This window comes from Haemaphysalis longicornis, unplaced genomic scaffold (assembly GCF_048455015.1).
Source record: "Haemaphysalis longicornis isolate Haplotype H1 unplaced genomic scaffold, Haemaphysalis longicornis Haplotype H1 scaffold_2, whole genome shotgun sequence".
In the NCBI taxonomy this organism is placed as follows: Eukaryota; Metazoa; Arthropoda; class Arachnida; order Ixodida; family Ixodidae; genus Haemaphysalis; species Haemaphysalis longicornis.
Genome location: NW_027526295.1, coordinates 14,699,317 through 14,715,527, shown reverse-complemented (window position 1 = coordinate 14,715,527; position 16,211 = coordinate 14,699,317). Strand labels below are relative to the sequence as shown.

Here is a 16,211-nt window from a genome sequence, read left to right as displayed (position 1 = left end):
CAGGTTTCTCCGCGGCGTTTTATGACCCCACGAATGGGGCTGCACGCTGCTAATGAGAAGACGCGCCTTGACCGGAGTTTTCCAGGCTACTGAGGAAGTGCAAAGGTTTCCGGGCGTTATGTGGTGTTTGCAGATATTTGCTTTCCTAGTCATCTTCGTGTCAAACACGTTTCGCTGCAGATGTGGCGAAAAGGGCGCAGCCACATGTCGGATTCTGCGTTCGGGCTCCAAAATGCGCCCACATGAGTTTAGGGGCTTGTCGCAGCGTTATTTATGGCCTGGGAGAGAGCGACATCGCGCTGTTGAGGAAAAGACTGCACATTGCACATCGAAACTGTGTACTTCCAGACATCAAACGCCCCGTATCGAGAAACAAAACTAAGCGCCTATCCTTCGACTCGCAACGTGTTTACAGCACTGTGAAAGGTAGCGGCGCCCCAAGTCGATCATGATAGAGCGCACTACATAATTGTGCTCCTACGCGCCTGTCGCCTCCGTAAATGTGACAGGTGTCTTTTTGACCTGTTGTTTTTTGGAAGATCTGCAAACAACGAAGGTTTCTGCTGTGGAAGTCTAACGGGCCACAATGTCGTTGTCCAAGCAGTCTGCAAAACGCAAAGTGGAAGACGAGAAGAGGTGCTTTCAGGAGCGATGGGAACTTCCTTATTTCTTCACGGAATGAAGACACAAGGTGTTGTGCTTAGTCTGCCACCAGACTGGCTGTGCCGAAGGAGTACAATGTTCGATGCCACTTCATGTCTTGCCATCATGAGAAGTATGGTGCTCTTACTGGCAACGTTCGCGAGCACACCGTGACTCAACTGAAGGCGGCGTTGGGAAAGCAGCAAAACCTGTTCAAAAAGGCGGCCAAAGCAAGCGACGAAACGGTAAAGGCAAGCTTCGTCATTTCTGAGCTTATTGCCAAATCATCCAAGCCCTTCACTGAAGGTCTGTTCGTGAAGCAGTGCCTGCTTGGAGTCGCTGATGCTACCTGTCCCAGCATGAAAAAGACATTCAAGAAAATAAGCCTCTCTCCAAACACAGTCGCCCAGAGAATTGACGAGCTCAGTGGAGACATTGAAAGATGATTAATCAACAGATGCCACATAGATGCCACGAGTTTGAAGCATTCTCCATTGCAGTTGATGAAAGCGCTGACATTACAGACAACGCACAAGGTGCTATTTTTGTAAGGGGTGTCGATAAAAACGCGAACATCACTGAGGAACTCCTGGACTTAATCCCAATGAAAGGCACGACCACAGGGGCGGACATTCTTTCTGTTCTCGAAAGAGTGGTCGAACACGCTGGACTACCGTGGGAAAAGTTGGTTTGTTTGGTTACAGACAGTGCGCCTTAAATGGTGGGATGCAAGAGCGGGCCTGTTGGTCGATTGCGGACGAAACTCGCTGCCCTCGGAATCACCCATCAATTTGCCGCGGTTCACTGCATTTTGCACCAAGAAGCACCACGCGGCAAGGCTCTGCAAACAAAGAGCATCATGGAAATCGTGCTCAGCGCAGTGAACTTTATCCGTTCAAGAGCTCTTAACCACCGCCAATTTGTATCTCTTTTAGACCCGTTTGGCAGCGAATATGGTGAAATTTTGTACCATACAGAGGGGCGATGGCCGAGTCGTGGAAGAGTGCTGAAATAGTTTTCTGAACTCCGAGACGAAATTGATGCTTCATGAAGAGCAAGAACAGGGCCATTGTTGAGCTGTCAGACGAAACGTGGCTCCTCTCCCATGCGTTCCTCACTGATATCACTGATCATTTGAACTGCCTCAACGTTAAACTTCAGGGAAACATGCATCACAAAAATGCATGACGACATTCAGGTCTTTCAATTCAAATTGCAACTTTGGGAGCGACAGACGATCATTTTCTAACCCTGAAGTTGCTGGAGAACGTGGGTAAACAATCCTGTGATAACTTCGCTGAACCCGTCCATGATTTCCAAAGAGAATTCGAGGGACGCTTCCAAAGCATCACCAGCCTCGCCGATGAATTCCGAATTTTTTCATTGCCGTTTTCGGTGCCTGTGCTTCTACTAAGACCAGTTGCAATCCGCACTTGTTCCATCGTCTTTCTGTTGTCGCTGTCTCAGTCGTGCTTAAATTTCTTTCCACAGTGCAAAGGCAGTACAAGAACTCAAGGTAAGCCGTGGCACTGCAGCTAATCTACACTTGGGCAGCCGGCAAGGGTGCCACAAATGGCCACAAACACGAACAAAAACGGCCAAACAGAATGTGGGCAGCACGCTTACGCCGTCAAATAACCACACATGAAATGCCACATTGCAGGTTGCATTGCAGGTTCTTTATAATATAAGTACGGAATAGAGAAGTACACCAAAGAGGAGGGCACAGTTCTGCACTACCTTCCTTTTCAACTCCATTATTCTGTTCAATCAATGCACGCAAAATGCCGCACTGAATCCATTTGTGGCGAGATGTTTGAGTGGCGCCCCCTGGCTCTGACATCAACTTAGGGACTGGCGCCACTGTCGTCTGTTACATTCCACTGGTGAGGGGCAGCAGTGCCTGGGCCAGAAATTGCCCTCCTTGATGCTTTAGTGCACTAAAAAGCACATTTCTAGTAATTCAGCTATTTTTGCAGCCTCCAACCTAAACAGACCTTATGCAAAAACTGCCGCCCTCTTGCGCGAACCGCATGTGCTTCCGCCATGTTTGGGGATTCCAGGATCTCCGGATACGGCAGCATACATGATAGCCCGGGGTTAGTGACGCGCACGGCGGCATTTATCGTTGTCCAAGATGCTTAAATACTGCCGTGTAACTTGCTGTGCACAAAGATGATACGAGGACGACCACGGAAATAGTGTACACATCTTTTTATTTCTCAACAGAAGCATGATTCGAGCCCTGCGTGAAGTCGCTTGCAGGTGTTGACTTCCCTTCGCGCAGTAATATTATAGCTAGATCGCATGCATAGTCGCGAAACGAATAATATGTGCAGGACTAAAATGGCCCCAAAGTGAGCTACCGTATAATGCAGAATATAGGTTGAGGCGGAATATAGGTCGACCCCCTTACCTTGTAGCCGAATAATGCATAAAAAAAATAATTTGGCACCAACCATTGTTTTATTGAGACTATCACTTGTTTCGTCTCAGATTATTCATAAAACTGTCTGAAGTATTGTCGGACGACTGCTTCTGGCTCGCTGTCGCCCACTCAGCAGGTCGTCCTCAGTGCAGTCCAGAGAATTGCTTACGCAGCACTTCTTAAACACTCGCAAGACCATGTCATCGTGAAGCGAGCGCAAAGCATGAGACACTCGTGTGCAGACCGGAGCGACAGCCAGTCTGTGCAGGCGGTCAGCAAACATCTTGGGCTATCCACTCGTAGAGACATCACACGACGCTAGCGGACAAAATTTGCCCCTTTGTACAGCAGCACAGGTGCACAGAGCAGCGCCCATGAAACGAGGCCTTCCGAGCGTTGCATACCGAGAGCTGCCCGTTCAGCTAACGCCGCTAGCGACACTTCTTTTGGCGATACCGAACTGGCGCAAGGCGGGCACGTCATTGGCCTTGGAAAACCCCCAACTTTTCTTTTAAATGCTGCTGTAAACTGGCACCAAGTGCCTAAACTCATTTTGAGCAAGAAGAAAATAGCACGCACACATTCACCAACAGCGAGAGAAGCAACAAAACAAAGATGGCGTCGCGTCCGATTGATGGTGGCGGCGATGGTGCCTTTGGGTGGGCTCGATGGGCTGCCCGGTCGCTAGATGACAACTGCCAGTGACTGCAATATAGGTCGAGGGGTGACTTTTCGGCACATTTTTCTGCAAAAAATCTCGACCTATATTCCGCATTATACGGTATATTCTGGCCCTGTATTTGCCGCCAAGCACTCCTGTCTGCTGGTAGTGAAGGCGCACTGCATCGGTCAGCTCGTACTTTGTCATGTGGGATGAGTTTTGAGTCTGCCGTTCGTGCTTTGCGTGCCTGTGTTGTCTTCTTATTCTGGATGTTCGGTGGGCTTTTATGGAAGTACCCTGCATTCTTCAGTTTGCCAAACGTTACAGGAAATAAGGGATCCACGAGAGTTGCAACCTTCACGTAGCGCCATGAGTAGCGCAAGTAACGTACGTAATAACCCCTGCTGTTTGACCGTAGCCTATGTTCCCAAGATCAAATTTTTCGAGCGGAATTTTCTAAGCAGTAGTGTGCACCCAGTTTTGTTGTCCAGGGAGCGAGCAGGGGACGCTCAGCGGTCGCCGCGAGGCACGCACTCACGAGTGCTCGGCAATTTATTGGTAATTTAATTATTCATCGGAAATTTATTGGTACTATATTGGCAATGTTTAACCCATTACACACCCCGTGCGGTACACACTACACATTACGGCCAGCTACAATAACTCCACTGCTAAAAAATGCCAGGTATGCAATTTATTTTATTAAGTTTTTTTTTGTTTTGCTTCTGTTTTGCAGGCTTCCTCTGCGTCCCAGAGGATCCTTAGCGTATAGCTATATCGCGGAGTGCCATCCCCTCCCCTCTCCTCCATTTCAACCTCAGGGCAGCCCGCATCAGCTCGAAGCGTTTCAGGAATGACCTCCCGAGAAACCTGAAGGATGCGAACCAACACGGATGCACTTTCAATGTTTGCGTTCTCAAAGCCAAAAAAAGAAAAGAAACGCCACAGCCTCCAAAAGCTTCCCTGCCGGTGCCTCCCTGACTGCTTTTTCGATGCATAATGCGTATTTACGAAGTCGCTCGCGAATGCGGGCAACAGAGAAAGGTCCACAGATAACTCATCGCTCATTTTGCTGCGCTTAAATCTGAATATAAAAGGATCGCAAGCCCAGAAAGCCCCTCACTCGCTCTGCACCACGCAATCCCGCGACCGCCATCCCCCAACATGGCGGTCGCGTGCTCGTTTCGTTTTTCTTCCGGTAGATGGCGGCACTTTTGCATAAGGTCTATAGTTTCAAGCTGTGTCCCGCACAAGACGGCAACAGACGAAGAGAGAGAGAACAACTTTCTTCAGAGCATCGGTCAGATGACCGTGTGTAACTCGTCCTTTCTAGCTTATTTGCAAGGTGCAGTGCTAAAAGCTCTTTGATAGCGATTCAAAATGCATAGGCTTCCCTAAGTATTTTTGAGATGCTCTTATGAAGACTCAACAGTCTAATGCTACGCACCAAACAGCGGGCTTGACCCTACACACGCATCGCACAGCAGGAAACAAAACAGCTGTCTTCTATTTCTTTCATTGTTGTTGACTGGCATCCGACGAATGGCTTTTTTCAGTGCCCAACACATTCATTTTTCTGCACCGTCACAAACGTCTTATTAGAAGCTTTTGGGTTGTTTGGAAGACTCACAAAGATCATGTAGATATTTTCTTCAGGCTGTAAGGCATAGAGTACCTTCTGCACAAACTGGCTTTCATTATGGCTGCATGCAAGAAAGTGCATATCCGCGTGCGCGTTGTTTATTCACATGTAAACTAAATGAGAATGTTTGCACTGGACCACCGCGAAGTGGCGCAAGCAATGTTGTCCAGAGCACTCAAGGGCGTCTTGTGATCTGAATTTCTATCGTAACCATCGTTATCATAACGAACTGACTCTCAACCCCTACAGTTATGATACGACTACAGTGTTAAAGGCTTGATATACTCGCTAACGAACACAATAAATAGTATGCATGCCAGTTTTCAGTATAATAAGAATCGAAACCGATGAATGTGTTTAAGCAGCTCCTATTGCTTTCAAACCCTTTCAGGCATAAAGAAGAAATCCTGGCCTACTCGGGATGGCATTCCATAAATTGAAGAGGATTACTCTTACTCTCTTGTCCTGGTAAAACGATACCAAAGGGCACTCCACAAGGTTTGGTGATATCACCGCTCCCCTTCAATATAGTAATGATAGATCTCCTTCGGATAGTCAATGACATCCCGCATCTACGGCATGCACTTTATGCGGACTTGGCCCTTTAGAACCCCACAGGGATGAACATGGGAGCAACAAGACGCCCTACAATTAGCCATTGACAAGGCACACCAATACCTTCGAGCTCAAGGCCTATGATGTGCCCCAGAGAAATCATCTCTGCTTACACAAGTATCTGGGAAAGCTACTCAGAGCAAGGAACGCATTCCCGGGCCCGAGCTCACAATATAGGGCAAACCAGTTCCCAGTGTGCCCCATCTGCGTATTTTAGGGCTTGCGATTCCCAAAAATGGCTCAGGAATGCATTCCACTGCCCCTCTCAACCGCACTCTCAGCCAGCCAATGCATCCCGTACATTGGGTGTCGAATAGAAGGTTTGGCTTGCCAGAGTTGGATACCCCGCGCATCATACAAGCACTGATCAGCAGGGCCGCACGTGGTACGCCCTATGTTGCCCTCACAACAACGAAGAAGGCCAGACTGGATGCTAGAATTCGACAAGCTTACAAGCACTACCATCAACGAAAAGGTTGCTCCAACTGGGAATACATAATAGTCTGGAGGAGATAAAGGAAGCGCCTCTAAGCTGGGACAACTGAAGCTAACTCCCACAGGACAGCTAGGATATGCAAGACCACAAGACACGAGTTCCATTACAAATTCGACAGCTCATTCGAGTTCTACCGATACCAAGAAGCATGCACCCCGTGCATAACAAGGCACGCCGCATCACTAGAGCTAAAGCAGTGAATGCCAAAACTTGACAAAACTTGTTGCTGAGCTAGTTGGTACATATTTTAAGGAAGAAGAAAACATGGCGCAAACTAGACGTAGTCGAAAGAAACGAGGCAAGGCATATACAGGCGCCAACTTCCAACTGTTTATTTGAAGCAAACCACGCGAAATTTATACAAGTCTTATCTAAGCAGAAACAACAACAACAAAACAAAAAAACAAAAAAAAACAAAAAAATTCAACCTAGGTAAATCATGTTAACAAGTGTAAAAGGTGGTGACAATGGCTAAACGGTGGGAGGAAATCGTTATCACAAGTGAAACACGGTAAAAAAGTGCGGGAAGAGAAAGAAAAAATGAAAACGCACATAATACCGTACATCCACAGGCTTTCGCACAACATCAAGAAGGTCGCGTCCAGGTATAAAGTGCACGTTGTGTGTTCCGCCCCGTGCAAACTGGCTAAGGTTTGCCCTATGATGGCCAATAAGATGCCGGAGTCATGCTCAAAAAAGCACGCCACGCTATACACCGTGTGTGTTAGCAACGTCATTTACAGCATCCCCTTAAAATGCAAAAGGGTGTATATCGGCCAGACTGGACGTTGCTTCAAGGAGCCATGAAGAGAAAATGCAAGTTGGTTTTATTCGAAAGATTTCGTGTTTTATAGTGCCCCCAGCGCTTGTCTGGATACAAACGGTGCTTTATTCAGTGAGAAATTAAACAATTTAGGTTAAAATTTTGATTTTCCCACTCAATCGTGCGTTTTCGTGGTCCCAAATGACATCATAGGAACCGACCACTCTGCAGCCTAGAGTACCTTCATTCACGCATCCACCGTACAGGGTAGAGACACGTATACGCTGGCGCAGCCATTTTCGGTTGCTCGCTCGCCGCCGAAGCAAGTCGTTGTGTCAAAACTGCGCTAAAATTATCGCCACAACGCTGTTTACTGAAGAAGTTTGAATCATATTGTCTGTTTCGCGTTGCTAGGTCTCGTGGGAAACGAAAAGAATAACGCGTTGAGCCCGTTGGCCCAATTGCGGCGGCACGGGGCCGTTCAAAGGTTGTCTTCACCCTGTACAGCGGTGTTGGTTTGTTCCCGCGTTTCTTTACGTTCCGTAACCTAGATGGCGCCACCATACCGTGGCAAGCGTTTGGTTTGTTTTTGCCCGCATTTAAACCTGGCTTGTTTTTGTTCTGGGAGAAAATATTCGTTCCCTGAAACAGTGCTCGCTCGACAAATGGGGTCACGTAAGACACCGTTGCTTGCGTCAATCGGCCAGTGTCGTCTGAGACAACCCCAAGCCCCGTAGTGCTGTGCAGCTAAACCAAGCATGCTGTGCGCAGTACGAACAGCAGAACGCATCAGTACTTCTATGTTTACATGTGCTTTCGTAACTTCCACTGTTTGTCCCATCATTCTTATTGCTTTGTAAAGAATGTGCCCTGAATTTAAGCGCAAATCGCTCGTTCGTCTAGTTTGTAAGCTCTACCTAATTTGCGTCTGCTTCTGCCAGCCTCCGCCAATCGCAGAGCTTAGCTCATGTGACATCATAGGTTCTGTTGTGGGAAATGAGCTGGTGGGTCGCATGACCATTCCCGTTTTTCCTAATTATGTAGCTTATTTGAGCGAAGTTTACGTTAAAAGTGGTGTCAGTATGATTCTAACGAGACAATCTTTTGAATGAACCAAACTTGTGTTTCCTCTTCATGGCTCCTTTCAACGAACGTGCCAGAGAACACCGGTTGGCCGTCAGCAGCAACTTGGGAGGGCACCTTGCAGACCACTGCAAGCGCTGTGTGTGTTAGCCACTCCTGGATAAGACGACCTTGCTGAGGAGAGCAAGAAACAAAACGGAGAGGGAGGTGATCGAGGCGGTTTTTATCAAAAGAGCCCGCGACAAGTGTGTTAGCACGCCGTCACTAGCATTAAGTGAAAAAGAATTGTCATTTTTAAACCACAGCGTGTAGTTTAGCACGTGCAGCTGTCCTTCCCTCTTTTCGGTTTGGTCTGCACCTGGATTGCAGGCACGCGCTATTGGACCATCTTGATTACTCTTGAGGCTGACGTAGATTTGTTGTCATTCTTTCAGCAGTGTTGTACTTAGCCATTTTAGCCATTGCCACCACCTTTTACACTTGTTAACATGATTATACCTAGGTTGATTTCTTTGTTTGTTTGTTTTGTTATCGTTGTTGTTTCTGCTTAGATAAGACTGGTATAAATTTCGCGTGGTTTGCTTCAAATAAACAGTTGGAAGTTGGCGCCTGTATATGTCTTACCTCGTTTCTTTCGTCTACGTCTAGTTTGCGCCACGTTTTCTTCTTCCTTAAAAAAGTGAATGCCAAGTATGGAAGTAACACAACAACAAGATTCATCGACGCAGCGGTATATTTAATCAGCGTTGTTAACATAGCGGATCAGGAAATGAGAGCTATGACTGTACGTACAACTTCCACCGAAGCTGCAGAGGAAGTTGTGACTCCTCTGGCTGCCACGACCAGCAAGGACTTCATCACAATACTAATGGACTTGCAAACGGCATGTCGAACTTATCAGCAGGGGCGCATCTCTACACCAGCACTGACCATTCTAAAAACCACGGCAGAGCAACCTGAGTGGAAATCGTATGCGTTCCTGGGCATGAATCCATCAACGGTAATAAGGCCGCTCACACCACTGCCCGCACGTACATACCAGGCCATTACCCAAGACGGAATGTTCTCCGCTCACATCAAAATGGACACGCTTCTTGTATTCAGATGTCCTGGAACATTACAGGCTTGGCAGAAGAAAATTCCCACCACCTCATCCTTGGTTAGCCAGAGAAGAAGCCACCACGCTTCGGTGATTGCAGACTAACTCCTATCCTCACAGCTTCCCCCCTTCAATCTACCCCACTCGGTATCCCTCCCTAACGCCCGGCACCCCCAGGTATGGGAGTGCCAACAAACTCCAAACCTACCCCTATCCTCTTCCCATCTTTTGAGCAGTGGATGACTCGTCTGGCCCATCCGGACCTTGGAAACCAGCAAGAACTGGTAAAGAGGGCCTGGACGCCAAGTCGCAGCCTGGGCAAACTGGAATAAGATTGCCCTCCACCGAGTGAGTGCCTGCCCTGCCATCGGCACTTGCGCTCAATAAATGTTTATTCTCTCTCTCTCTCTCGTCATGGACAGAAGGTACCTCCCACTAACCAGCTCAATTTTGCTGTTAGTCTCCTCCTCCTCCTCCTCATTCTCCTTCTGAGTGCAGTTTTACTATAATGCATATCTGAATATTGGGAAGATATGGCTGTGGGAAATGTACCGAAATATCCCTCCAGGTCTGAAGAAACAGTGTTACTGTATTTTTAGCGTAGACATGACTCATTTTGCTCAATAAGCCTCCGTGCTGGTTAAAAGCTTGGCATGAAACCAGCATGCGCATATACACGCAATACGTTATTTGGAACTCGACCTAGGTACATTTTTTGGGGGCCCATAGTGCATGTTGGCATAATTTCATGCCATGGCAATGTAAAGTGATGTGACGCAATACTTTCGATCGTCCTGCAAGGTTGCAAGAACTGTTTTACCTTACATACGATTACCGGGAGCTGCAATGCCTTCCGCCAAAGCCGAGAGCCCTGAAGGTGTGGAATATGTTTTGGTCGGCCGGTTATCGGCAGCGGGCTGTTCCTTTTGTTTGAAAGATGGCTGAATGCAGAAGCTGACACCTAGCTTCAACTCTTTGCACTCTGCACCGGACCAGCTTCGCTCGCTGGCAATGTTTCTGCCGTCCCCTCCCCGCGTGTCAGCAGGGCCCGGTGGAAGCTCACCTTGAGCTGGCCGAGCTCCCCCAGGTAGAGGGAGAGCAGCTTGTCGCTGTAGGGCAGGGCGGCCGCCGGGTGGTGCTGCGCAATCACGCCCAGCACGCACAGGACCTCCACCTTCACTGCAAGGGGCAGCAGCCGGGAGAGAGGGTCCAGCAGGGAGTTCATCGTCACGGGCAAAAACAGCGACAATGGTCCCTCGACGCCTACCAACTCCGTTTCATTCCTGCACTGCCTAAGCAACTGCAGCACGCAAGCCAACCCAGTGAACACACGCCCACTGAGTGGCTCAAACGGAAACCATGCCAAGCTTGCGTTGGGCTGAACCTGTACGGCCCAAAGGCTCAGTGACCACGAGGAGCCGGCTTCTCTTTGTGGCTGTTTCACGCAGTTACATCGCCCATTGTGGTTAAGGGGACAGCTGAACACTATTCAATACAGGGTTGCACGCACACGAAAAGGTGGGGGAAAAGACAATTTCAGGGGAAAATACAGGGCATCCAAATATTACGCAGCTGCACATTTCCGTCCGTGACTACAGCACTAAACACACATTAGCTACATTGTACAAAAGATCACAGGATACCACAGTGCTCAAAAGCAACGCAGTACACAGTCCATACAGCTCTGCAATACAGCACACTGGCTAGCATTGCAAAAACAAGTGGACGTTTTATATGGTCAAATGAAATGACACGCCAACAGTTGTTGCGCAAGGATGGCCACACCACCAGACGAGCATGTGCACCCATTCCCGCCCTTTGTACTAAATAACCAAGGAACGGTTGACGAAGCTTGTTCACTGTTTACCTGTGTTTCCTGTATATACGCATGACATGTTCGATTGTCATCCAGTAACTAATACTATACACCATCTAGACTGTGTTATGTTTCTTTCTCATCTACAGCCCCGTGGGGGAAAGTGCTGGATAAAAATAGTGTGCTAGTGTGATGGCGTCAAAACTACATGTAAACACACAGGGAGCCTAAAGGCTGAATGAAATTTTGCTTTAGCTGAACGATCACACGCTTCGTAGCTCTCTCGGGCTTTGTTCGGCAAGCAACGATGCATTGTTTGCCGAGAAACAAGCAAACACACTGCATTTTTCTCCAGTTTCCCTTACATTTTTTCGTGACGTGGCCACTGTGTCACGAAGTAGGAGCAACACACCAATGCAGTCTCGAGCGTAAACGGTCGGCGCTCTCACGCTGCTAACGGTCTCTGGCCGAGGACTTTCACTATTTGTCCCGCCACGCCTTCAAATGCCGGACACCCAGATCCGATGAGGCCAGCCACAGGCGAAGCCCCTTTCAGCAGCAACCAGTGCCCCTGACCAACACGACCAGCTCACGCCCCCGCCCAGGGTGAAATACACACCCGTCTCGAGTGGTCCTCATGGCCGAGGCTCGCCCGGCCCACACACAGCAAGGATAGAGCTACACGACGCACCATTTAAGCATCCCTTAGCAACAGCGGCTCGCTGAAACAGACGAGCACAAGGAAGGGTCGGTCGGCGGGTGATAAGGTTCGAACTGGGCGCAGAAACGCTTCACCGATAGCAACGTGCACACGATGAGGAGCAGGTCGCTCCTTTGGCCACTGCCCGCCTGCTTGGTAAGCCTCAGGCATTCACAATTGCGCACCAGAGGTCTTCCAAAAAGCAACTGAAAGCACGACGGCTGGTTGAATAGTGAGGGAAGCAGCCTCCCTCGCACTGTGTAAAAGATGCAGTCTGTGTTTCTTAAAATGATGTGAGCTCTGACTTACACTTATTTCACATGCTCAACTACTTAGGGACTGTTTATCCGAGGGGAAACATTTGCAGATGCTTCTCCGATGAGCCCTCTCCGTTCACAACTTTCGTGACATCACAAAACAGTAGCTAAAAGCATACGGGGCGCCAATACGCATTTTCACATTCCTAGAATTTTCTGCCTCACTAGTTGCGAAAATGGTGTATTTGGATTCTCGGAACCATAATCTGTCAATACAGGACAACTTGTTAGACCTTTTCGTGTCCGTTTAGGAACAGTTGCACACTGGTTGCTATAAATTGGCTCATCATCAATGCTAGCCAGTTCATAAGTTGCTCAGAGCTTGACTTCAGAGATGCCATTTGCCAAAATTTGTGGGGATTTGATTTGAGCAATAACCGTAACTCAGAGCAAAAAATTTGCCCTTTCCTTAGTTCAGTTTAATGTATTGTTTGGCACACATGTATTTCTCCACATGGCTGTCTTGTTTTTATATAGGCTGGTCTGTAAAAATGTTTTTCTCCAGTTAAGAATACATTTGAGGTGTCTGTTGAACCACAGGTTGTTTGAGCAAGGTGTTACAGTTAGTGTTAGCTATGTATTTCTTACATAATCTAAAAAGCTTAGTGTTATACTATCTCTCTGAGCACCAGTTGGTGCTCAGAGAGAAGGTTAAATGCAAGTCATTGAAATGTTTAAAATTTTCATGCCACCACAGTGCTCAGAACACAATTTTTATCTACCTCATGGTTGATACAGACTTTCCGCCTGTTCCCGCATGAGCTGTACAAGCCAGACATGAGGGCAGTAGACTACATTCCTGCCAGCAGCTTTCCAACGCCAGCAAACGAGAGAGGAGGAAGGTGCGAGGCACTTTCAAATGTACGTATCTCGTTGAAGAATGCTGGTAAATCAACAGGAAATACTTACACTGTGGGCTACACACCCTGTGCCATAATGCGGTCAGGCAATGACCGCGTTTACTGATTGTAGGTCCACCGTTTTTTTTTTTCAGGTTTGACAATCCAATGTTGGGGGGTCAACTTGGAATCGAAATTGCACTTTGTGCCGCTTGTAACGGCAAGAGAAATGAGAGAAGTCAGAGCTGGGGAAAGCGTAACACCCTCCTTTCTATGGTTACAGTCAAAGCATAGCGTTTACCACTGCATACATTCTGGCGCCAATAAAGGTGATGTCGACTTTGAAAGCTGGCAATCCTGATCTGTGCCTTTTGTTCACCGTACCTAGAGCGGCTAACCTCCCACCAGCGTGTTCAGATGTGCACTGAACGTGATATGATTGTGCCCACATCAGCACCGTGCATTTACTGAAAGGATTCAGTAATACTCATTTTGTTTATTAGAGACAAACAAAACGATCCTTGAATGCGAGTAACGTACTCATGAATTAAAGGAAACCGTGAGCTTATGCCAGCCGCCATCTTGTTTGTTTTGATATCGTGCGCAGCAAATGTGTTCTCATGATTGGGAATAAAGTTTCCCGCTCAACCCAGAGCGCATGGTTGTTCCGAGTGCTAATGCAAAAGCTTTTCTTTTTTATCATCTACTGCGCGCACCACAAGCGTATGGTTGTTGTGGAAGCATCGATCATTGATGGAAGAGCCGCCGTACGGGGGGTATTGGTAGTTGAGGGAAGAGCTTCTTATTGCGATACGATTTTCTAGGCAGCCGCGTTGCCGCGTGCTTGTGTCACTGCTGTGTTGTGCTGAACCGTCCCAGCCATGCAGTGGTTGGCCAGTGAAGCCCCAGTGCCACAAGTGGGATGGATGTGTCAGTGGACTGGGCTCTCCGCTGCCCCTCTGCCATGGCCCCCCCGGAGCAGGCCTCGTGCAGTGTGCGCATCAGGAGGGCCCAGCAGGATTCTGAGAGCTGGCCCAGAGCTCCTCGGGGCTTTTGCCAAAAGCTACTGTGACACTAGGGGCCGTATTCCGAGTGCTCCCGCCACCCGGCCGAGGGGAGGACTGCACAGTGCCATGCCCGCCGGAGGAGGCACCCACCGGTGGGGGTCAGCTTGGACGGCTGCGACAGCAGGACGAAGAAGCGGTGCAGCAGGCTGGGCACGTCCAGCTGGTCCCCCACGTGCGTGCCCTGGCAGCATTCCAGAACCTGCGGGGGCCAGGGCTCAGGCAGGCACGCACGCACAGGCATCGCCTCACCTTGGACAGCAGGCCCAGGGCGGCGCAGCGCACCTTGGACGCCTTGTCCCGGAACACCAGCTGGCTGCTCACGTCCTGGGCGACGACCCACAGGGAATCCCGACAGGGGCCTCCGAGCACGGCACCCCCCCGCACCCCGCCATTCGGCCTCTCACGAGCGAGTGTGCGAGCACTGCCACGCGTGCGCAAAGCAAAGCCTGATCGTGCGCGAAGCAAAGCCTGCGAGCACGATCTACTACCAAACTGAGGAGGACGGCCGCCGACTGGAAGCGAAGGAAGGAGAATAAACAAGGCGTCCCGAGAATCAGCCGCAGTTTCGTTCCATTTACCTTCGGGATAGGACACATCAAACCTGAATGGAAAATCCAGGCACTGTTATCAGCGACGCTTTCTCTCCACCTGCACTCCACTACCCACGCATGGGCGCACAAGGGTTTGGCTCTGTAAAGACCAAGTCCCTTCCCAACACCATCACTTCTTCCGCCAGATTATTTGCTGCCGACCTGATAATATATAGGAAAATTACAAGCATTGCTGATACCGTTATCTTACGAAACGATTTAGCTGAAATAGAAAACTGGTGCCGTAAATCACAAATGCAAACAAACGTACAAAAAACTGTCCACATGAGTTTCACAAAAAAGCGTATGCCCCCAACAGTTTATACTCTATCTGGTTCCCCTTGCAGACGGTTTCCAAATATAAGTACCGTATTTTCCGGTCTATAAGTCGCACCCCCCTCAAAATGAGTTTTTCCGAAAAAAAACGTATATAAGTGGCACCGGTGTATAAGACGCACCAGTTTGTAAGACGCACTTGTTAATTAGGTAAACTCATAGTGAATAAGATTGTTAGAAAGTGTGGCGAAAGTACATGGTTGCGGCGGCTGCCACGGGCATATAACATCCAAAGTCTGGACATACCTAACTTCTCAAAAATGGTTTATGGATACACACAGATGGCATGTACTTACGGATGGCATTTAGGCAAAACCATCGAAGTCTTTTTCCTCAGACTCGCTAACAAATAATTCAGTATCGTCAGTGGGAGTTCCACCGGCGCATCACTGTCGTCCTCCAACTCTGATGTCTTCTTCGCCAACATCATTACCACTCGCGCACCGGATTACTCCGGCCTTTATCAACCCGGCTACAACTGTTTTTGCAGAAATGGAGTCCCAAGAGTCGGAGACCCATTTGGCAACCTCTCCAAACGTCACGTGTCTCTTGCGTGCTGTCGTAAATCAGAGCAATAAAGGTGTCATAGTGGGCGGAAATGACGCGACCGGAAGCTGTCATTTTAAAAATTAGCATCACGTTTACCTCCTTCAGAGTAACTCTCTGTAATAATTCATAAGCTGCATTTTGTTTTTGCAACCCAGTTTGATGTTACTTTGAATTTATTCTGAACTGTAGTTACTGCGCATGGCATAAAGTGGCACGCGGTTATCGCAGGCCATTGTCATTGTTTTTGACTAGAAAAAGCTGCAAATTCTTTGGTGTAACGTACCAAAGCGACATATGGGCCATTATGAGAAACGCCGTACCGGTGGGCTTGGAAGTGATTTACACCATAGAGCTGGGTCTCAACGTGCGCCGGCCACATGCGGCCGCTGCGAACCAGATTTATTCCACACATAGGTCGCACCGGTGGATAAGACACACCAACAAAAATTTCAGAAAAAAACCGCGACCTATACACCGGAAAATACAGTAGCTGGGGATAGTCCTCACACCACCAATGTGTTGGCACAGACACATCGATTCCATAAGAGCAAAGGCATGCGAGGTGCTG

General features: G+C 48.6%; 1 protein-coding gene across 6 annotated transcripts in view; it reads right to left on the bottom strand.

Moving 5' to 3' along the window:
* LOC144168766 (DNA-dependent protein kinase catalytic subunit-like) overlaps positions 1-16,211 on the bottom strand; it is a 477,503-nt gene that overhangs the window by 458,695 nt on the left and 2,597 nt on the right. For all 6 annotated transcript variants that reach the window (XM_077697734.1, XM_077697729.1, XM_077697730.1 and 3 more), the window contains exons 4-6: positions 14,418-14,492; positions 14,259-14,367; positions 10,493-10,608 (exon numbers count right to left, since the gene is read on the bottom strand). In XM_077697734.1, coding sequence (XP_077553860.1) covers positions 10,493-10,608; positions 14,259-14,367; positions 14,418-14,492 — 300 coding nt within the window. The remainder of the gene's footprint in view (positions 1-10,492; positions 10,609-14,258; positions 14,368-14,417; positions 14,493-16,211) is intronic.